At 41.2% G+C, this 24705-nt stretch overlaps 1 protein-coding gene across 1 annotated transcript; it reads left to right on the top strand.

Moving 5' to 3' along the window:
* Positions 1-289: 289 nt before the first annotated feature.
* Positions 290-24705, top strand: LOC309370636 (scavenger receptor cysteine-rich domain-containing protein DMBT1-like; the record flags this gene model as incomplete). The annotated part of the gene is made up of 15 exons (XM_081912549.1): positions 290-401; positions 1265-1415; positions 1782-1984; positions 2901-3212; positions 8078-8228; positions 8736-8929; positions 10960-11268; positions 12221-12238; positions 14157-14189; positions 16699-16858; positions 17186-17406; positions 18766-18938; positions 19848-20236; positions 22410-22687; positions 23835-24705. The coding sequence occupies 15 exons, from the start codon at positions 290-292 to the stop codon at positions 23990-23992; spliced, it is 2862 nt and encodes a 953-aa protein (XP_081768675.1). The 3' UTR covers positions 23993-24705.

Below are 24705 nucleotides of genomic sequence, written 5' to 3' on the forward strand. Positions count from 1 at the left end.
GGGGGCCTGAATTCCAGTGCATCCAAGACCACCTCCAGCCTACCTCTGGAGCTGAAAGAACCACAGGTGGCATGAAAGAACCTCTGTAGCTGAAAGAACCACAGGTGGCATCTCTACCTGTTCCTTGGCTGGCAGAGTTCTTCTCAACTAATGGGAAGGCATCTCCACTCCATCCTAACTCTCTCCCGTCAGTGGATCAGGGGGTTGGGATTGGCCTGTAAGTAGGTAAAACAAACAAAGGTACTGTGGTATATTTGTATTAACCAGGTCGTGTACTGTTGCAGGTAGAATGGCAAAGGGGACTTTTGCCATGTTGAGGGTAGGCAAAGGGGCACGTCACAATCTGCTTACTCCTCTGCTTGATTGGGTGTCAGTGGTGTTGCCCTGGAGGCTAGAGAAATGTATGTTGGTGTTATACTATATTAATGGTAGTAGTACCATTATTTTGGTTGGGTGGGTTGTAGAAATCTTTATTATGCTAACATTTCATTGATGTTAGTGGTTGCTGGCATCGTTGGTCCCACCAGATTGGTCTAGCAGTCCTCTCACTTTGAACAGATCTTCAGTAGGGCTTACTGTGGCAATCCTCAAATCTATAACAGAGTTGACCCACTGGTGTGGGTAGAACTTTTCATGAGTAAGCTATCTGAAGGCTGGGAGTTCATTTATATCTTTTGAAATAAATGTGATAAAAAGCAATATCTTAGTTCTTCTGGCTCAATTAGCTCATTTATTTGTAAGAGAACTTTGCTTCTGTTCCTTCAATGTGACTTTTAAAAGTCATTGAAATGTATCTAATAACTCATTCTGAGAGTAGACCCCAGTAGTTGTTGACGGGTTAGCCGTGTTCACTTGACCCCTTGTCACTATGGCTTACCAGGAGTGGTGAGATGGCAGTGGGATGGATGAGGTGCAAGCACAGTGGCAGATCTAATCCAGCACTACTGCCGTTGTGTTTGCTCTTCATCAACTTTGCCGTGGCCTCACTCCTTCCAGTAAACCACAGTGATGTGAATCAATGATTCCTGACAGGAAGTCAGGAAAGCCAGGCCACTCCACCCTGCTGACCACTATTGGTAGACCCACTGAAATCAATGGACTAAAGGTAGTTAAAACTAAATTCATTGATTTATGAGTATGGCCCAGTTGTTCTGTTTTGAGTTCTATGTCTTAGTTGGACATAACCCAAACCCAGTGAGAAGCATCTGTAACTATATGGCAGTCTGTTCAGAAATATGATTTCACTTTTTTGTTGCACTCTTAGTGGCCTCTGTTTGTGGTGGTCATCTCTATGAGCCATCTGGGAAAATCACTAGTCCAAATTATCCTGTTGTATACCCAAATAATGCACACTGTGTTTGGGAAATCCATGCTGAAGGTTATTCCTACATAAATCTCATCTTTGAGTATCTTAAGTAAGTGGCAGTATTTTTAGGATTGTGTTGCCCTGTGTGATCTTTAAAAATGATTTTGTCTGCATGCCTGCCTTTCTGTTTGTGGTCAAATTGGCTTTGCATGTTAACAATAATCTATATGCCATTTCTGAGCTTGCCAAGTTGTGTGTGGACCCAATATTAAATCATTTACTTGTATTCTAAAGACTTGGCTCAGACCTTTAAAAAAGGCTCACTCCATAAGTGTGAATACATAACAAATAGTGTGCCAAAATTTGCTGACCTGGGTCTACAAGTCCCAATTTCGTGTGGATTTTAACTTTTTGTGTTTTATAGTTTCAAGCGAAATATCACCCTACTCAGTGGTTTCTAACTTTATATCCACAGACTGGAGCCACGTAATCACTGCTCTTATGATTATGTTGAAATCTATGATGGGCCAGCGTATGTAGCTCCTTTGCTAGGAAGAATTTGCATTTGGGAGCACCAATCATATATTTCTAAGTCAAATACATTGTCTGTTGTGTTTTCAAGTGACACTAGTTCTCAAAGCACTGGATTTTTGGCTATTTATTTTTCTATTCCACAAGGTAAGATCTCACCAAAGAGAACATAATTCAGGACCATGCTGCTTTACTTTAGTGCAATTTTTCAAGTCCATACCTGCAACTGAATTAAATAGGCTATGCTTGCATTGTTGTATCCCAAATGTAATTCAGGGCCATCCTAAAAAATATTGATGTGTGCATGGGAACTCCATTATTTAATTTTCTCTCTCCCATGGTTAAACAGGGAAGAAGCAATTTAAACTACTCAATGGTTTATCTATTTGGCAGTTGACTCTTCTGCAGAGAAAGGTAGAAACAAACTTGTGGCAAGATACACAGTTCTCTCTCATGTCTTCTGTGTATATAAATTACTTGAGTCTCAGTCCAGATTTTGTACAACATTTATTAGTGGCTGCTTCTGCTTTTGTTTGTTCATTTAAGTACTTTATCTGAAGAACTTTCAATTGCCAAAGAGCAATACATTGACCAAAAATTTAATTCCCCCCCCCATTTTGAACTTAGCCACTAATTCTCATTTGCATATGCTGTCTTCTTCCAGAGTTACCAGAGATCAAGTTTGTTCCAAATGTTGTACAATATATATTGCAAATCTTGTTACTATGCTTTATCTTGTATAGAAATAAACTGTTGTACACCCACATGTTATTGAATATATTATGTATAAAACTCTGGAAGAGACAAGTTCTCTCATGTGGCTACATATATTTATTTATAGGCACATGGTACATTAAAAGCACATGTTTTGCACCAAAGAATCCTAGGAGCTCTGTAAGGAGTAAACTACATTCTCAGGATTCTCTGAGAGAAACCACATGCTTTAAATGTAAGGTATGAACACAGCCATAGAGAGGTATCTATAGGTATGTAAACTGGCTGCTGTTTAAGAAACAGGAAACAGGCTGCTCTTTACCAAGTTGTTTCCTGTTGTCTTTCGAAGACGTGTCCTTAAGACTGGTGAATGGATCATACAGCTGTGAGGGACGCGTTGAACTCTATTACAAAGGAGAATGGGGAACAGTTTGTGGTGATTACTGGGACATAGCCGATGCCCAGGTTGTGTGCTGGCAGCTTGGATGTGGAGAAGCCATTTCAGCCCCAAGAAAAGCCTATTTTGGCCAAGGCTCGGGACCTATTCTCCTTGATGATGTGAACTGTAGAGGAAACGAGTCTAACCTGTGGGACTGCCGTAGCCTAGGGTGGCATGTTCATAACTGTGGCCACAGTGAAGATGCAAGTGTCACCTGTGCAGGTATTTTCTGATCTTGTTTCTTGCATGTAGCACAAAAGCAGGATAATTGAATCATGCATGGCATGCCTCCTCTTCCTTCTGAAATGCAACAAGCTTAAGTCCTATTTGAATCAATTGCCTATGTTGCTGAAGTGCAGAACTGCTTGCTTTGGAATTTATCCTGTTCATAATGCCGGTTCGAATTAATTGTACATAATTGTTCCAAATTTGGAATCCATCAGCGTGCCCCCAGCCTTTCTTTCAAGTCCATAATATCCAGCCACATAATCTTGCCCTTAGAGAATATCATATGTTGCTAAAGCCCTGTACAACAGCACAGATATAGCACACATGAAATCCCAGATTCAAACAATGGATGTGGATCCCAGTAGATACAGGAATCGCATCACATGGCCTCATATCACACAGCGCATTGGCCTAACCAGTCAGAGGATGTGGAGCATGAACCTATAATTTCATTTAGGAAAGTGTTTGGCTCTCACATATGTCGAGATTCATGTAATTTTGCCCAATCCTTTCATCCCACCAAGGCTTGCTATACGTCAGGAAAATTCCTGACATATCCTGGTTTGGGGGTTTAAAAATGGCGTCTGGGGGGAATTTTACTGAATTGGAAAAATGTTTCTGTTCCCAAAAGAAGCTCAATAATTTTGGTGGTTTCCTAAAAAAAAAAAGTTCAACAATTTTAGGGTCTTCAACAACTTTGTGGGGGGGAGTGTGTGTCAGGAATTTTACTTTTTGAAATATGGCAACCCTATCCCACATAACTTCTGGCTGCATGCTCATTTGTTTGTCGGCACGTTCTGGTTATTTCTGTATAATACATTCCACTGTTCATTCCTGCACTTCCAATGCTTGATTTATTATCATACTAGCAGTAATGAGGAGAAGTAGGACAGTTGTGAGCTGTTGAGGCCACCTTATTGTCCTCTCCAGTTCTCTGATGGCAAGGCTCAAGCCATGCGGGGTGGAAAATCCCAGCTTCTCTGCCAATGTGTATGACTCTTGAAGCAGCTGAGGTGAGTAACAGAGAGGTGAGGGTTTCTGCTAACTATCACAACTGGAGTAACAGCTTTGTGTATAGCCTCCAAAGTGGTGGGAATTCTGACAGCTTTATAAAGACGGGGGCTGCCAAGTTTCCATCTTGTGCAAGATCTCATAACAGACACAACTCTCCCTCTTGTTGCATCTGAAAAGTGAGCACTGTTGTAGTTCAGTCTGCTATGCCCTCTTGCAAGGTGCAGATGCATGGGGGAGGGAATTTTGGGCAACCCTACAGTGGAAAAGCTGGATTCTCACTGGCCACCGCTGGTCAAGCAGCAAGTCTTACTTGTCATCTACCTTGCAATGGGAGTTGGCATATCTTAGCCTGTGCATTTGCTGGATTATTGCTTGGTTGTCTTTGAAGAGATAGAGGGGACAGTAATCCGTAATGGACACCCTCTGTGAAAGATCATTTCTGTGCCAAATGCTGAGTAGTTACAATTGAAAGCAAGAGACAGTTGCAAGCTTAATGCTCTTTCAATCATCATGTCTGAACCCCCCCCCCAATTAATGGTTCCTCTAATGTCTTTGTTGCAGTACCATAGATAATGTTGATGATAGTTAATGCAATCAGGAAGACAATACTTACCAATATACACACCCCTTATAGAGCCATGACTAGGGGGGACTAGCCAGGTTTTTTGCCCTGTGTGAAGCCTCCGGAGGGCTGTCATTGAGGCTGTGTGTGTGCGCACATGCATGTGTGTGTGTAAATGCGCATGGGGTGTGTGTGCCAAACTGGGTCTTTGATCTGGATGAAATAAAGCCTAGTTTCACTCCGGCTCCTTATGTGGAAAAGAACTGGAAACAGTTATTATATGACTTGTTTCTTGCCCAGACTGAGATATCATTACGGGGGGGGGGGGAGGGAGAGAGACCTGAGTGTTTGGTGAGTGGGAATGGAGTATCTAGGGATTACCCACTAAGCTGGGTATGTTTTCTATTGCCTTTACATGGGTAGAGTGGTTTAGTCATGCTGGTCACATGACCCGGAAAGCTGTCTGAAAAGCGAGATGAGTGCCACAACTCCATAGTTGCCTTTGACTGGACGTTACCATCTAGGGGTCCTTTACATTTACCTTTTTTACTCAGGTGGTGCTGTGGTCTAAACCACCAAGCCTCTTGGGCTTGCCGATCAGAAGGTTGGTGGTTCAAATCCCCGTGATGAAGTGAGCTCCCATTGCTCGGTCCCAGCTCCTCTCAACCTAGCAGTTCGAAAGCACACCAGTGCAAGTAGATAAATAGATATCGCTGTGGCAGGAAGGTAAACAGTGCGCTCTGGTTTCTGTCATGGTGTTCCGTTGTGCCAGAAGCGGCTTAGTCATGATGGCCACATGACCCAGAAGGCTGTCTGTGGACAAACACCGGCTCCCTCGGCCTGAAAGTGGAAATGAGCACCACTATCCCAAAGTCACCTTTGACTGGACTTAACCGTCCAGGGTTCCTTTGCCTTTTACCTACCTTTTTTTACTGTCTGCACAGTGTTCATTTTGGTGTGTCTTTGTGCAAAGTGCCCTTTCACCAGAGTGATCCAATCACCAAAATTCCCCCAGTGTGCTTTTAAATTCTCCAGGCAGGCAATGTAGTCCAAACACTGTTTTCAGTAATGGTAGGGAGGAGTGTGAAGCATTGCCATAGCCAGCAGCAGAAGTTATGCAACTGCAGAAGTCTGGAAAACACAACCCTTCTGACTGTTTTGCTATATTGTATATATCATTCTCCTGAACTCTATCCCCCCAATCTGTTTTTTTCTGATATTTGCCTTCCCCAACCAGTTTCTCTGTTCTCAACAACTCCCTCCCTCTTTCTCTCTCTGCTGAATATTATTAAATGTACATATTAGTATTAGAAAAAGATATCTTTAACTTATATGCTGTGTTTGCAAACGGATATCATAAACTTTATACTCCAGCAGAAGGCAATTTGCAGTAAGTGCAAATTATGCTCTTTCTGTCTCTTTCTAAATGTTACCTCAGTAATTCTCAAAAAAAATTCTCTACACCACAACTTTCAGAATAAAAATTTGCTCGGGCCACACAATTTTTTTTATTAATAAGAAATACATTGGAAAACAAAAAGAAACAACTCCTAGCATTGCTAGGAGAACAAAGCAACTTTATAATATGATCTTCAGAAATCCAGAGAGTCTAGTCTCCTCACCAATATATAGAAACCTTTCTCTTTCCTGAGCTTTCATATTTGTTAGAGTTGAAAATCACTGTTTACAGCACTATGTCATGGAGAACTGTCAGTGCAGTTCTCCAGCATGCTGAATGGTGATCCTGGATCACAATTAGGATGGTTGTCCGTATCACTTGATGCTCTTGCTCTCATTTTGAAAAGATACTGTATTTTTCCACGTATAAGGCACCCCCATGTATAAGGTTCCACAACAGAAAAAGTAATAGCCAGTAATTAATTTTTCATTTTCATTTAAAACATAAATAAATCTGCTACAATTCCAAATAAACCAGAGATTTATTCACCAGCTCAATCTAAAAAAGGGGTCCATATTGTTGTTTCGGAGATTCAGATGTTGTATCTATCATTCAAACATATGCAACCATGAACTCTTAAATTTGAGATGGGGAACTTTTGATATTCCAGATGTTATTGGACTGTGACTCCCAACACTCCTGGCCATTTGCATGCTGGCTGGGGCTGATAGGACCTGTAGTGCAGCAACATCTGGAGCTCTGCATGCTCTGGCTTGGAGTGCCCTCTTGAGGTTGCTAAGTCAGTTTAGCAAAAAAATATGGAAAGGCATTACAGTGGTACCTCAGTTTAAGAACAGTCCTGTTTATGAACGATTCGGTTTACGAACTCCACAAAACCGAAAGTAGTGTCCCGGTTTGCGAACTTTACCAGAAGCCGAACAGTGGAAGGGCACCAGCAGTGGGAGGCCTTATTAGGGAAAGCGCTCCTCGGTTTAAGAACGGTTTCGGTTTAAGAACAGACTTCCAGAACAGATTAAGTTGGTAAACCTAGGTACCACTGTATTGAGCTCTGTCAATCAGTTATGTCTTTTCTCCTCAAGCCTTTCAAAAGCCCAAATCTCAACACAATAATTCCCCCCGCCCCTAAATCTGTTGTTTTACACATCTGAGATGCATCAAGCTATGAGTTCAATTTTTTTAAAAAAAATAGGCTGATGGATGGACAAAGGTGATTTCTTAGAAATATGAACACCTTCTGATATCTCAATCAGTTCTAATATTTTTCGTGTGTGTGTGTGTGCGTGCTCATATATGTCTCTGTGTGGTTCTTTTACCTTATTACAAAGTGGCTTTTAGCAGGAGGGAAGTCTTTCTGCTACTTAAAGTAGTGACTTGGGTTCTCTGAACATTCTGATTGCATTGCTTTGGACAGAACAGCATCATTCCTGGGAGAATTCTTGGGGGGAAAGATCACTGTTTCTATGGTCAGTCTGTGGAGACAGCAATCTTTTTGCCCAAATAATGTCCCTGAGAGTGCCACTACATTGTGACATCGTATCATTCTCAAGGGACGTTCTATCACAGAAAAGCCACATATGATCCCTTTAAATAACCCTGGGAACTGTAGTTTGTTAAGTTTGCTAGGAATTATAGCTTTGAGGGAGAGAAATGATAGTTCATATGATTCTTGGGGGATGCTTTAAATGTGCTTTAAAAGAGTGGTTTGTCTACAGCTGCAGAGGTAACAAGGTTTCCATGCCTCTGTAAAAGAGAGAAACCGATATCATTTACAAATGGGTTCAGGGCAGGCAGGGGCAGTTTGATTATTATGTGTGTAGCATAGATACCTTCACACATTTGATTACATTGTCTTTTATTTCACAGGAAATTATAGTTGTGGTTCTTACCTTCCATATGGATCAGGATCATTCAGTAGTCCCTTTTATCCAGCACTTTATCCGAACAATGCAAACTGTATATGGACAATAAATACTTGGAATGGCTCACGTATAAACCTCAGAATTGCAAGTATTGAGTAAGTACGAGGAGAACGAAATAGTGCTATAAAACTGCAGCTCATTTAAATGTGGACTTTCCTGTGCTCACTTCATCATATATGTTTACTATTATAATTGGGAAGCATGACGTTAATAATAATAATTTATTATTTATACCCTGCCCATCTGGCTGGGCCTCCCTAGTCACTCTGGGCAGCTTCCATAAAAACCAAAAATACAGCAAAATCACACGTTAAAAACTTCCCTGAACAGGGCTGCCTTAAGATGTCTTCTGAATGTCAGGTTGTTTATCGCTTTGACATCTGCTGGATGACGATGAACATATCTGTTGAGTATTCATGTGCCCTACTTTACAGAGGTCAGCCCCGTATTCAAGGAGCTGTCAGAGGAGAGTCCTCAGTCTGAAGACACTGAATTGATCTTGTATGGTTCGGTGGCATACTGAATCTCTGCCATAGTTAATTGATATACTAAGTTTATCTGTTGAGCTGTATGTTCATGCAGGTTTCTTGTTTTTATTCCAGGGCAGAATGCCCCTTTGATTATATTGAGATCTATGATGGATATCTCTACTCACGTTCCCTAGGAAGATTTTGTAATGGCACCCAACGAACATTTTTTTCTACATCAAATGTTCTCACCGTGGTGTTTCGCAGTGACAGTAGCGTAACAAATCGTGGTTTTATTGCTAACTACTCTTCTGTTTATGCGGGATACGGTGAGTGTGTGTGTGTGTGTATTAAATTGAACTCAAGTTGAATTACTAAATGGAGTAATAGTTTGTTATTGTGTACATTCATCAGGCCCCATGCTGAATGTACACAAAATCCTTCCAAGAGGAGGGGATTATGCAGATTTCCTGATCAATATACACAACCCCCAACAAGACTTTGAGAATGTGCAAATCTTGGCTCAATTTTGTACATTCTCTGGTCATCTACATATCTCAATGGTAGTTTGCACTTGATTTGAGCTACATGCACATTTTTCAGTCAGTATGCATTGTCCCATTTTTTCCTCTGTCTCTTGTTCAGAAGCATGTAATCTGCTCTCTTCTGACCCACTACCTAATCTTCTATGCACACAACATACACCCCCCCCACTGCTCAGCTAAACACTCAGCTGAAGAGGGGGCTTCAGATAAACATGATTTATTATTACTCTTTATTAAATATATATCCCACCATTCTTCCAAAGGAGCTCTTTCCCCCCTGAAGTCCAGCCTCCTTTTAACCAGCTGAGCAGCACATGGGGGAATGCATGTAGTGAAAAATTATACATCTTTGCTCACCCCAGAGGCGTAGCAAGCGTTGCCATTGCCCTGGGCACAGTTTTTCCCAGGGTGCATTTTGTTCCTCATACCACCCTACCAGTCCCATGCTGCTTTGCCATTGTGGCAGGGCATCAGGAGGATGCATCAGGCATGTGCCTTTCCAATCAGACCAATTAGGCTGATTGGAAGGGTGCATGCCTGCCCTGGTGTGTCTTCCTCACATCACCCTCCATGCTCTGCTCCCCGTCAGTGTGCACAGATACTGCTGCCTCATCCTCCCACAATTCTGATGGAAATTCTGCCCCCTCTGGTGCCACTATTAAGCTGAAGAACTTCTAATAGCAGAACTTCTACCGTTATTTAAAACCGCTACTTTCCCTCTACCTCTCTGCGTGTGTCTCTTCTTGCTTCCATACCACACCACTGCTGTTGTGCAACCTGCCTTTACTTCACTGGAATTCCTCCAACCCTTACAGCTTCTTATTCAGCTATTTTCCTAACTATATCATTTTTTCCTGCTTTTTCTTTCAAAATGCTGGCAAATTTTCTTTGAAAGGCTGGTGTCAGTTAGTGAAGCAGAACTCATTCACGACACCCACCCAACATGTATTTTTCATAGCCCTTTAGCACATTCATTCTCCAGTACCTTCTTTCCAGTTGTGGTGAATGACTTGAAAGAGGTGAAAATGTACAGAAATGGAAACAAGAGCAACTACCAATGCTGGAGGAATGGAGAACGAAGCTGATGGACTATGCAGAACTGACTGGGAAGATCAGATATCAACGAGATCAAAAATTCATCGAGGACTGGGGAAAATTAACAAATTATTGGGAATGTTTAAGTGACAAGGAAATAACGTTAGTGGCATTTAGAGAAGCTCTGTGAAAAAATTAAGTAATATTGTAAAAAAGTAAAACAAAAGAAGGGGAAAGACATAAAGGCAATATAAAAATTTGGAAATGTGTATTTAAAGAAATTAAATACGAATGATTGGCAGGAAAGCCGAAGGAAGTCAAAAACTGAAAAGTTTAATGGAAACTGTAATTTGGAATGATTATATGTTTGTATGGAAAATTAATAAAATATGATTATAAAAAAAAGAAAATGTACAGAAAATACTAGACATACAGTCAAACCTCCGTTGTTGAACACAATCCATTCCGGAAGCCTGTTCAGCTTCTGAAATGTTCAACAACTGAGGTGCGGCTTCTGATTGGTTGCAAGAGCTTCCTGCACTCAAGCAGAAGCCGCATCGGATGTTCGGCCTCTGAAAAATGTTCAAAAACTGGAGCATTTACTTCTGGGTTTTCAGCATGGAGCCGTTTGGGAACTGAGGTTTGACTGTATTAGGGAATTTTATAAATCCCAGACTTTAGCAGGCTCTTGCTGAGACTCGAATTCTGCAGTATCTGTTACCAAAAATGACTGTGAATGCTCATGAACAATTCACATGCTTCTGGTGTACCTATCCCAGATCTCCGACTGGTGAATGGACGTCATGGCTGCGAGGGCCGTGTCGAAATTGGTTCTTACAATGGAATGTGGGGAACTGTTTGCGATGATTCGTGGAACCTGGTGGACGCAGGTGTGGTGTGCAGGCAACTTGGATGTGGACAGGCTGTGTCAGCCCCAGTAGCGGCATATTTCGGTGAAGGCTCTGGACCCATTCTTCTGGATGATGTTTATTGTAATGGAAATGAACGCCACCTTTGGGAATGCTCTAACAGAGGCTGGGGGTCCCACAACTGTCGTCACAATGAGGATGCTGGTGTCATCTGTTCAGGTGACGTCTGATTTTGTCATAGATATTGTTTTATGTTAGCATATTTTAATCAGTTTGAGCATCTAGGTTAGACAGTATATACACTTTAAAAAAAAATGGATTCTCCAATAATTCAGTCTTCCCTAACTATAACTAATAGTAACATTGATTATTCAGGAGGAAGCCAAACTGTTGATCTCCGAAGGTGCTATCAATGAAAACAAAAGTACTGGGCTTCTACAGCAGGAAAAATAGCTGCAAACTATGATCTGCAATCTTTAATGAAACACTATTCTGACTTTTGATGTAATTCTGGTCTACTATTTCCAATGAATTACTGAGTCTTTAAAAGAGAATATAACTCTCATTTACCACTTCCAAGGAACTGGAAGTATATGTCAGGAGCCCAGGGTGCTGTCTTGATAACACAGCACGCAAGTTGTAATTAGCTTGAAGATTTATTGCAACACAATTAGCTGAGCGTCCTAGTCTTACAATTCAATTGACTCTTCTGGGGAATGCTTCCGGCTTCTGCAGAATATCCTGAAACTATGACCCTTACGTTTCTGGTTTTGTTTTCTGTCTAATACCTTTCCCATTCATTTATTCCTGGGGCTCATGGGGTTAACTGTCTCCTCTTCCAGTGAGGAAATGCTTCCCTGTCTGCCATCCCTAGCTGAACGGAGAATTTCATGCCACATCTCTTGCCTAATCCAATAATTGTAGGCACGTAACTCGATTTTGTTTCTTGGTTTGTTTTTAAAAGGTGAATTCTTGTTGAGCTGTTGGCAGGCAGAGGAGAAGCGACTTGATTTAGCTCTCTTCTTTTCCTTTACCCAATGACCACTGATCAGAAAGATATTTAATTATACATTTGTTCCAATGAATACTGATATCGCAAATAATTATACTGATCAAATCATTAACACATTTGGGAAACATTCTAAGGTCTCTCTACCTTTTTATTTTTCAGGTGGTCACCTTACAACAGGTAAATGATTCATTTAATAAAAATTTCCTAGTAGTGAATAACTGCAGCAAAAATTTCCTAGTAGTGAATAACTGCAGCAATATTACAAGATTAAGGGAAAAGGTAGCAGTGTTGTTGTTTAGTCGTTTAGTTGTGTCCGACTCTTCGTGACCCCATGGACCAGAGCACACCAGGTACTCCTGTCTTCCACTGCCTCCCACAGTTTGGTCAAACTCATGTTCGTAGCTCCGAGAACACTGTCCAACCACCTTGTCCTCTGTCACCCCCTTCTTCTTGTGCCCTCAATCTTTCCCAACATCAGGGTCTATTCCAGGGAGTCTTCTCTTCTCATGAGGTGGCCAAAGTATTGGAGCCTCAGCTTCACAATCTGTCCTTCCAGTGAACACTCAGGGCTGATTTCTTTTTAGTGTATTAAAATATTTAAAAATCTTTAGTTGACTGAAGAGGTGTCCTCAATTCACCTGGCACAAAATCAAACAAGTACTTACAAAACTTTCAGAGGAGGGCATGGGCAGAGGGGAATTGCTCTCCTTAGCTTCTGTGTCTGACCACCATGGCTACTCCTTGATGGGAAGTGGGATTTGATGGTCAGGGGGTGGGGCTTGTCAATTTCAAAGGTGCCCCCTACCTCCCCACCCTTATCTGAGCACTGAGATCCAGCATAGGAAAGGCATTTTCCTTTCTTTTAAAATAATAATTCTTAGGCAGAGTCTGTGGTGATGTGTAGCCATCATGTATTTAAAAAGCAGGTCCCCCCCCCAGAAACTACTGTTTATTCATCATTTGAAATGCATGCTGATGGAATGAATTAATTCACAATGATTGAATTCACATATGTAGTATGATAGAATGAGATGATATATCGGAGGAGGAGGCAGCATAAAGCCTATATGCCATATCTAGACAGCCAAAGGGAAAAGCATTTTTCTTCTATAGGCAAAATATACATCTGCTAAATTAGCAGGTGTGGAAAATGCTTCTTCTGCCTTTTCTCACATGAGCTGCTAATAATAATTAATTTACAATCTCTCTTTCACAGCACATAAAGATGCAGGTAGACACCAGAAAGTAGTTAGAACTGTTTGACAGTTTTGATGAATGGTGTCATGAAGTGTATCATTTATACAGTGTTATGAGCTGCTTGGTAATGTGAGGCAGGGAGATCCCTGTTCAAATTCTGCATTTCCTTTCCATTTTCTATACATTTCATTCCATTGTCCAACCTTAGACCGAGCATTGTACTGATTTCCTTATAGCTAATTTATATTTGCCTTTCTGGAACTTAGACCCATTAGTCTCCACATTCTTAATGGCATTGGCAGTGGGGGAGAAAATATTTAGACATTTCTTAATAGAACAGGTCTTTCAATGGCAATGGATTCTAATCCTTATGAATGAGGTACTTTAGGCAGATCCTGCCACTGCTTCCAATAATGGAAAGAATGACGTTGAAGGTAAACATTCTTCCTATTTGCAAAAGCTTGAAGAGGTTTATATCTGGTCACTTTAAACAAATACAGGAGATGGAGCAATAAGTTCAGGCTTCTTCTTGTGTTTTGTAAGCTGCATTTCAAATTAATTTTTAAAGCTGCAAAATGTACCCACAAGATCAAGGAGTATTAACATGAGGAGCATAAATGTAACTCAGCCTTGGCTATTTTTGTGGGACTTACTTTATGTATTTATTTATAGTTATAAAAGTATTCCTGTACTACCATATCAAGGTGGCGTTCACTGTTAAAACGTATTTTTCAAAAAATACCAAAAATGCAAATAATCATTAAACTTACAGATCAATGTAAAACCAAACAGCTGCAAAGGCCTGTTGGCACAAAACAAGAGATGCCTGAAAGTCAAAAGCTTGAGTCACTTGTTTAAATTGTTCTCTCTCTCTCTCCTCTTCCCTCTTGATCTTCAGAGAGACCAACTCCTCCATGGTGGCCAAGGACAAGTAAGCTCTAGATTTCTTTACTTCATTATTATTTTTTTACATTGCCTTTTTATTATCACTTTTACTTCAGCTTCATTAGCGGTATCTTCATTATCACATGGTCTAACACAGGCATAGGCAAACTCGGCCCTCCAGATGTTTTGGGACTACAACACCCATGATTCCTAGCTAACAGGACCAGTGGTCAGGGATGATGGGAGTTGTAGTCCCAAAACACCTGGAGGGCCAAGTTTGCCTGTGCCTGGTCTAACAAAACGGGACTTGCAGAATATTCTCATGCTGTTCACTTTCAAAACGGATATATAAAGTCATGTGGTACGGGGGCTGTTGTCTATTGCTTTGAGGAGGAGTAAAAATGAATTAACTCAGCCTCTCTTTCAGGGTTTCTTAGCTACAAGGCTAACATAACAGTGAATTTGAAACAGAAAATGAAACATATACAGGGAGAGAATAAAACCTAGTAGCCACAAATTTTAATACCTGATACAAGGTCATGTACAAAAGATCTCCCCATTTCCTTTGCGCAGAGGCGGACATTTCTGCAATAATATTCCTTTGCGCATGTGGATGTCACCAGCAACAGACAGTGGGGTGGACAAGTACTGCTCAACTTACCACCAGCTGGTTGTGTTGGTGCTGCTTACTGGGATGTTAGAGGAGAAGGAATGAGGTAGTGGCAAGGTTGATGCAAATCCAATACAGTGGTACCTCGGGTTACATATGCTTCAGGTTACATACGCTTCAGGTTACACACTCCTCTAAGCCAGAAATAGTGCTTCTGGTTAAGAACTTTGCTTCAGGATGAGAACAGAAATCGTGCTCCGGCAGCGCGGCAGCAGCGGAAGGCCACATTAGCTAAAGTGGTACCTCAGGTTAAGAACAGTTTCAGGTTAAGAATGGACCTCCGGAACAAATCAAGTACTTAACCTGAGGTACCACTGTACAGTTTTCGTGCCAGTGAGTTTGCAGTGTGTTGACCTTGCCTCTCCCCTTCCACCTTCTAGTAAGCAGTAGTGATACAAAGTCTCTCCTCCTCCCAGAGGGGAGGTGTAGTGAGCGGGAACCGTTCCTGCATCGGCAGGGGGGGGGGGTGTTCAGCCCCCTGCGTTATCTCCTAGCTGCTGAGCTGCCTCTCAATAGGGTTGAGCCAGCCAATAGGGTTGGCCCAGAGGCGGGGTTTAGCCGCATTCAAGTGGCCGCGGCCGCCTCCATGCCTCATTCTGCCCCTGGAAGACGTCAAATCACCCACCTGCCCTCTAGGCTAGGTTTATGCTCTTGACCTTGCTATGGACTTTGGTTGGTCCAGGGGGCCTGGTAGGAGTTTTTATCCATTTGGCTAAATTGGCACCAGGCTCTTGGTTTTTCGCCTACCTCATAGCAAATCATAACAACTTTTTCGGTTTTGGCGGTTAGGCATTGGAATATGTGTTGTGTGTTGGTGGGCGGGGTGTGGCCATCACCTACCCCGCCCCATTTTGGGTATTCTGTTAAAGGAATCTGGTGGTCGTGGATCCTGTCCGATGCCCTACTGGTGGCTAGGGCCATGGCATGACCCCCGGTGATATCAGGGGGAGCTTTCAGTTGTATTTGCATCAACAGGCTCCTCCCACTGGTGGTTAACCTCCAAATGACCCCTACTGCATGGGTGGGGTCATATTCAGGTTGTTTGATCCAATGCCTAAGCCAATACTGCTCACATGTTGTAATCAATAAAAGTTGTGGCCTTTTTCAGCCCACTAACCTAAAATACTTGTGTCTTGGTCTCTTATTCATTACTACGCAGGTTAGGGTCCTCAACCCACAAACAAGTGGAGGTCAAGTGAGTGGCACTAAGCCATCCTGCTGTCCATTACTGGGTGTATCCCTTTCACTGGATTGAGCATCCTAGTGGCCACGTGGCCATTCAGAGAGTCCACCCTTCTCTCTTTAAGATGGCACTGCTAGATAAGTCAAAGTATAGGATGTCTAAATCTTCATCTTCAACACTAGGACTGAATACACAATAAAATGCTCTGCTGAACCTAAACTCAGGTTTGTGCTTTGTTTCTCTCCAAACAAACCATGAGCAGCAAGTAAGTTTTGTTCCTGGCTTACTACTCATGGTTTTGAAGGAGGTGGTGGGTGGGAAACCATGAGTCCAGGTTTGGACCCAATACTAAGGTAGATCATGGCTTAGCTCCTACCAGGGCAGCTGCACCAGAAGCAGGGGAGGAGTGAAGTGGCCATGATTTTAGGAGCGTGCACAAGTGACTGCACATTCACTAATAAACCATAGCTAAGCTTAACTATGGGTTAAAGTGATGCAGTAACCAAGCAACTACTTCAGAATATTAAGCAGGGCTGAAATAAAAGTCAACCCTGATTGCAACATGTGGCTTTCTCAGTAAGGAACATTGGGTTCTGGGTGTAACAAGCAATTGATCATAGCAAGTTTATAATATTTTCTAAAATTTAACTACTTATATCCCATATGTCTGTAACAAAATGTGTTCTGTGTTTTATTTCTTAGCTCCCTCAACAAATTATTCTTGCGGTGGTTTCCTCGCACATTCATCTGGGTCATTTCAAAGTCCGTTTTTTCCATCCAACTACCCAAACAATGCCGACTGTGTATGGGAAATCCAAGTAGGAAGCAATTCTCGTGTATCACTTACTTTCCAAACACTTCAGTAAGTAAAGCTCTAACATTGCCCATAATTCAAGGTCTCAAAATGAAAATGAAATGTACTCAGATGCACTCTTTTCTTCCTACTTAACATATTCAAGGGCGTTGTGTTCCACGTCTGAACTGTGATGTGTCATGGCTTAACAAATAAAATCCTGCTTGGTTTTCTATTTCTTTTGTCTCCTATCGTTTGTCTAGTATCTGAGCAACTTAACACACCAAAATAAAGTCTGTTATGTGATAGTAGCTTAAAGGAATTGCAAGTGTAGAGACTAATTCATCATGGTCAGTGAACATTGCTGTAAAAATCACATTCTTGTTTGCTTTCTAGACTAGAATCATGTAATACACAGAGCTGCCCCTGTGATTATATCGAAATCTATGATGGAACGCTCCATAACTCTCCTTTGCTTGGGAAGATTTGCTCTGGCTATTACCAAACCTTTACATCAACCTTCAACATGTTGACGGTTAGATTTCATAGTGATCATAGTATCACAAACAGAGGGCTTTTTGCAAACTATTACACCATCCAAGCAAATCATAATACAAGTAAGTGCAATTTTGCAATACATTTTTCTTTTGCCAGATTGTTGTCATTCAATTTAGTTGAAAAAATCACTAATTTTCTTGGTATTGTATTGGTTTTTTCCTGCTGTCACTAAAAAAACCAACTCCATCTTTTTATGTTTGGAATCCATAACTTGCACTTGGCTTACATGTGTACCTAGGCACTGCTTAAGTCAGACTCTTCTTAGCTTCAGGAGCACCAGAGGCAGATTTAGGGGAGCATGACCAGTTCACCTGCATAGGGCACCAACTTGAGAGGTTGCCACAGGAGGTGGCATAACAATGACTTAGAATGGAAGGCAAGAAGCGGTGGTGGGGGTGGGCCCACCACCAGAGTCCACCACTGGAAACACTCTTCAGGCCATTGTTATATAGCTTACAATGAACAACCACACACCAAATACTTCAACCCCCAGGCTACTTTTCTTACTTAAAAAGAAAATGTATTGATTACATTGGGAATTAGTTCAAAGTAAATATGTTTAGGGTACAGAGTGAGTGAGGTTGGCACAGTGCAAATGCACTGGCAGAGCCATTCCGGTGCTCCTGGAAGTTTAGGGAAGCTCTTAATGTTTAACAGACTATTGTATTTCAATATTTTGTTGGAAGCTGCCCAGAGTGGCTGGGGAAACCCAGCCAGATGGGCGGGGTATAAATAATAAATTATTCTTATTCTTATTCTTATTACTCCTGTTGGTGCATTTGCATCATGCTGACCTCGCTGCCACTTCAATACCTCTCTAACTCCCAATAGGTAGCAGTGATGGGATGACTGGAGGTCAGGTGATCAGCAGAGCCCTATCGAGCTATCTGCTACTGCTGAGCAATACATGGGTAGCTTTTTGGATGAGAAAAGGGAGATCATGCTCATTTGCCAAGGAAGCCTAGGCTTTTCTCACAGCCCACAGAAGCCCAAGTACACAAAAACATTTATGGTGGGGTGTGTGTGTCACAATATTGATATTATGACATCACTGTGACTCCCCTCAGGATCCTCCCCCCCATGACATTACAATCTGCATACACTTACTCACATTCTAAAAATTTTAGTTTTAACTGTTTTAACTGTTTTGTTACAGTCATAAGAATAAAGTGGGCACTAAAATATATAATTCTCAGATGCCAAAGGGCATGGAAAAGAGGTGTGTCTTCAGCATATGATAGAAACTACATAATAAAAGTGGCAAATAGGAAAAATGTAAGGACGTATAGGTCAGGGAACTTTGTCTTACTCTGTACAGGGCAATAAAGATGGATGGCATTGCCTTCATAAAAGGATAATAATGTATTGTCTTGTTTTATTTTAGTGCACTAATACCACATCCTTTCTCTCCTTGCTAGCTCTTCTTTGTGGACCAGAATATATGCAAGCTATAATAAGTAGAAGTTTCCTGACCTCTGCAGGCTATTCTCCATTTGATGTCCGCTTGATTGACCCATCCTGCCCACCTATTATCACACCGTATTATGTTATTTTCAACATACGGTACAATGGCTGTCAGACCAGAAGAGACGTATGGGGATTTATATTTGATTTCTATATGCATGCCTTTCTTTCTTTCTTTCTTTCTTTCTTTCTTTCTTTCTTTCTTTCTTTCTTTCTTTCTTTCTTTCTTTCTTTCTTTCTTGTTTAGAAAAAGCAGGGCTTCAGGAGTTCAACTGGGGCAATGCTAACAAACTGAAACATGTAGCCCAATTCCACAGAAACGGATTTAGGGGAGCATAACAGGTTTATTTGCACTGGGCTCCAAGCCAAGAAGGCTGTGCAGAGGGTTGCAACAATAATTTAGAACGGAAGGAGAGAGGTGTGGGGAGCACTGACTTTTGGCTGCTGAAATTTGAAAGCCCAGAGTCCATCACTTAGATCTTTGTACAACAAATAGTCACATAAGAAAATATTTTTAGTTTGATTTTTAGCATCTGAATAGCCTGGGCTATTCATGTTACAATGGCAGCATGGAAAGGAGCCAGATCACAAGATCCCTTGCTGCAAATGTAATATGAGTATGGGATGTTCGGGCACCATCAGAAACCCCAATTTGTTCTGTGCTGGGGGTTGCATGGGTCAAGGTAAAAACAGCAATATGGCATATGAGTTAGCTGTGTGTTCAGAGCAGTAAGACTTAGCAGACACACTTCAAGCTCTCACTGTGGGATAACTATGTTGGCATTTTGAAACAACTTAGTTCTGAACAACAGTTGATACAAATAATATTTGTATAGAGAATTCAGTAGTGTCCCCAGTGATACCATTGGCTTAGACAAGTATTCCTATATCTTGAAGAGGCAACTTGGTGGTGGGGCTGCTTTGCGCAAAGGTAGCATTAAGACTGGCTGCAGCAAATTCTACAGTGCTATGGCAGCATCCTTACCTCAGAAATGTATGTTAACCGCTGTCCCCCCCCCCCGGATGTTTCAAACAGGCAGATGCTGATACCATTATTTATTCAAACCTGATCACGGCAGCTGCTTCAGGATACATAATTAAAAGGGATAAGGATCTTCACTTCCATGTCAGCTGCAAGATGCTGAAAAACACTTGGATAGAAACAATGTATGTCGCTGATGGTGTAGAAGAGATCAATGAAACTCGGTATGGACAATACGAAGTCAACATCACATTTTATACCTCCGACTCCTTCTTATATGCCGTCTATGACTCACCTTATGAAGTTGAGCTGAATCAGGAATTATATCTGCAAGTTACTCTTCATAACTCTGACCCAAATCTGGTGCTGTTTCTGGATACATGTAAAGCATCACCCAACTACAATGATTTTACAACTTTGACTTATGATATCATCAAGAGTGGGTAAGGATTTTCACCTTATATATTGTTTGTCTGATTAACTGTGTTAATCTTTATTGCTTTTCATTTCTAAACATATATGTGGTATAAATATTAGATCTCATTAGGCATGCCATTTTAACCATGTTCTCACTCCAGCCAGAAGCTGCAAAGTAGGGAAACAGCCAAATCATCATTGGGACCATTCTAAAGTTGACATGCATCCTAATTCATAATCCATTCTGCTGGGAAGATGGAGCAGTTAGGAGGCAGCAGAGGCTTTCCTCTTTGTCAGGCATCCCCCAAACTTGTCCCTCCAGATGTTTTTGGACTACAATTCCCATCATCCCTGACCACTGATCCTGTTAGCTAGGGATGATGGGAGTTGTAGTCCCAAAACATCTGGAGGGACAAGTTTGGGGATGCTTGCTCTATGCAGAACTGCTGAGATCCACAGGCAGGGGAGCTATCCTAATGTGCACATGGTATTCACAGCCTATTGCTGGTGTTGTTCCTGCCTGTGGTAGCAATGTAAGTCCTCAAAACAGGACAGACTGGTGGCAGGAGGTTGTGGAGCTGCTGGATCCTAATCTGGTCCAACAATTGGAGAGGGGTCTGATCTGGGCCTCTCTGCTACACCAGTCTGCAGCTGGCACAGCAAAAATAAAGAACAATATCGCACCTCCCACTATCTTCCACTCTGCCCAGCTTGAGTGACGGGTCTTCCAATGGCTCCACATTTAATGCATTGCAGTAATCCAACCTAGAGGTTGACAGAACAGAGAAAACAATAGTTAGGCTGTCCCTGTCTAGATAGGAGTGCAGCTGATGGAAGGCACTCTGTGCCACTGAGGCCACCTGAGCCTCAAGCAACAGCAAAGGCTCCAGGAGTACCCCCAAGTTGTGTACCCATTCCTTCTGAGGGAGTGTAATGCTATGAAGAACAGGCAACATCCCATCCACCTAGTCTAGTGAACTGACCATGAACAGCACCTCCGTCTTATCTGTATTGAGCTTCAGTTTGTTGGTTCTCATACAGTCCGTTACCAGGGCAAGGCAACGCTCCAGCACATCCACTGTCTCACCTGCAGATGTAAAGGAGAAGAAGAGATGTGTGTCATCAGCACATTGCTAACAACCTACTCCAAACCCACTTAGCAGTTTCATGTAGAGGTTAAACAGCATAGGGGATAAAATTGAACTCTGAGGAACCCTGCTCCAGAGGGCTGAAGATCACTCCCCAAGCATCACCCTCTGGAAACATCCATTCAAGTAGGACTGGAACCACAGCAAACCAGTGCCATTGACAGCCGTTCCAAAAGGATACTAAACTAGTATACTGATACAGTTTTATAGCAAATTATTGACTAACTGAAGCTTGCATTATTCACAAACCCTCACTCAGGTTTGATTTGACACCTTCAAGCTTCTAAAACAGCTACATTTAAATTATATTACTATAATAATTTCCTCGAGATTAAAATGAGACACTCAGAGTACTCTAATGCATGTGACATTTTTTGCATTAGTTCATTATAGTACCTCTGCATGAAACAAGATGTTCCTTGTTCCTTTTAGTATCTTTTGACTCAATATATTTTCAGATAATTTGGCATGTGCTGCGTATGGTTACTTTCAGGAAAGTGAAACTTAGAGCTGGTCACCTGTTTTGAAGAGCTATTACGCAACTGACATAATAAAGGTTACAATTACAGAAGTTTTTGCTTTCCTTGGGAAAGCAAAGCCTTGCAGATTAAAAGGATGGTAAAGAACAGAAAAGTGAGTTCACCATATATATTCAATATCACCTCAACAGATCATTTACTTACGTATTTTCATGGGGTTGCCATATTTCACATTTTAAATATTTGAGCTTCTTCTCTGCTTAGCTTACTAATGAAGAACAAGTGTGGGGAAAGTTACCAGTTATGGTGAATGTTTCTGTCAACATGCTTTGTGCAGTTTTAATTCAGAGTGAGAAATCACTGACACCTACTTCAATTTAAGCATGGCAGGCATGGCCTTGTAATCAGGCATATTGATGTTATTCATATTATGTTCAAGTGACACTTGTATGCTTTATTTCAGAACTGTTCAAAGTGCTACTTCTATTTCTTCATTGTTCCACATTAACTATATGATGCAAATTGAATACTAATTAGTGTAAACTAATTTTATTCTTTTTCTATTTGTGCAGGTGTGTTAATGATCCTACATATCAGACCTATTATTCCCCAAACAAATATGTTGTTCGGTTTTCCTTCAAAGCCTTTAGCTTCATGTATAAATATCCATCGGTTTACCTGCAGTGCAAACTGGTGGTTTGCAGAGCCTATGACTATTCTTCCCGATGTTCTCAGGGTTGTCTGAATCTGCCTAGATCTAAGAGAGATACAAGCTCCTACGAGGAAAAAATGGATGTTATCATTGGGCCAATTGAACTACAGAAGCATGGCATTAAGAATAGAAATTCTGGTAATTTTGCTTCCCATAGAGTTCTTTAATGCCTTTTAAATACAAATCAATGCCATCCTAGAGTAGGGATAAGGAGGAATGTATTTTAAATGGATTTATGCACAGAATTTGGCAGTTCCAACCTGATTTGAACACCGCATTAAGCACCCACTTATATCTGAATCACTTGTTACTGTTTTTTGAAAGCCAAATTTATATGCATAATTATATTGAAAAACTCATATATATGAATTAATATATAGTATAATGCATTCAAAAGTATCAAGTTTTATGCTGTGTTATATTTCTGCAATATCAATTCATACCTATTTTATGCAGTTGTACACATAGTTGTGTGCATCTCTTAATGCGCTAGTTACCTTAGGAGACGTCTTAGAGTGCATACACATATAACAATGCATATAATATTGTGCATTATGCTGCTTATTGAGATTAAGGAGTGAGATGGGAATTAGAAAATTATATATATGGATAAGCATGTCACTGAGATTTTCAGAAAATCCCACCCCTCTTTTAGATCTGTTTCAGGTTGTTGAGGTTAAGGCAAAGCAATTAGTGTTTCCTGTGGCTTTGAGAAAGGGAGAGCTATAGGGGTGCAGGGTATAAGCTGGAATCATCGTTATTACCATCATCCTGGCTAGCACTGTATCAAAGCCCTAAAAAATGCTTATAATGCATTTTAGCACTCTCCTCATCTAATAGTACTTCCTCACCTAACCTTGTTACATTACATGCCTTCTTAATGTCCATCAGATGCAGCATGATCATAGCTGTGCCATATGTACCCTGTGCCCTCCAGCGTATGATCTACCCTCCACAGTGGACTCATAGGGTTCAGCTCCCAACAGTCATCCATGCTTCTTCTTTGGCAATCACTCAGAGCCGAGTAAGATTGTCTTCCATGAACACAGCTTTAACACTGAGTCCATAAGTGGCTGTGGAGGCCAATTCAGGATCCACATGTCCTTCCACAGTGGAGGAGAACAATAGTGTGGTCAGGAAAGTTACTGTGCAATTTTTTACTTTTTTATTAAAAAATAGTGCTATGGAAGTCAATGGTCCATTGTCTTCTGGGGAACTAGAATGATGCAATTCCACGACAGTTCAAGCAGATAATGCATCACATCTTTTCTTTTTAATTTTGCAGAGGCAAAACAAGAGCTGCAAGGAAATGCGGACCCTCCTCATGATTCGCATGCACCATACATTGTTGCCGCAGTCGTCTTGGCAGTCGTTGTCATGACTGTCGCAGGATTCATTTTGAAAAATAAATTGAGAAGACCAATTCCATATGTAATAATGTGAACACTTAAAACCTTGGGACTCAATCCAACACCAAGTCAAGCAAGCTTAAACTCATTCATTTCCATGAGTTTAGGTGCAGCTATTTGTTGGTGGGATTGTGGCCTCGACGGTTGGCGAGAAGAATCTGTATTGAATGTGCATCACTTGAAAGATGCATGAAGGGGGTCTCAATAGTCTTGTGATTTTATCTTGATTTTTGCTTTTACATGAAAATACAGAAGCAGGAAAATGTATTGGACACAATCCAGCCATATTAAACTATTGAAAGACCCACTGGTTGCACAGGAGGGGGCTTAAAAATTATGCTTAATTCTTCCATTGGTCTTTTTACTTTTTTACTAGATTTTACACATTGTCACGAATGTATGTAGATGGATGGATTCAGGTTAGATGAGGACCTGAAGTACAACACAAAATACAAATAAAAATTAATCCTACCAAGAGTCTTATGTTCAGAACTCGAGCTATTTTTATGAAATTTCTGCCAAGTTCCTTGAAGCAATATCCAATATTAGTAGTTCAGTGCTGCATTTAGTTAAGAATACCTTTTTGTAAATGACATACCACATAAAGTTTTCATTCTGTCAATTTGTATAACTGTCTAGAATGACAATATTTGTTGGTAAACAAGGGCATCTCAACAGTTTCTGGTAAAGTGGATAAACCTTCTTAGGGTTGTATTCAATTGTGCCCCTCCACTCCTTGAGGGCTCT

The sequence above is a fragment of the Podarcis melisellensis genome (assembly GCF_964234715.1).
Source record: "Podarcis melisellensis genome assembly, chromosome: 5".
Classification (NCBI taxonomy): domain Eukaryota; kingdom Metazoa; phylum Chordata; class Lepidosauria; order Squamata; family Lacertidae; genus Podarcis; species Podarcis melisellensis.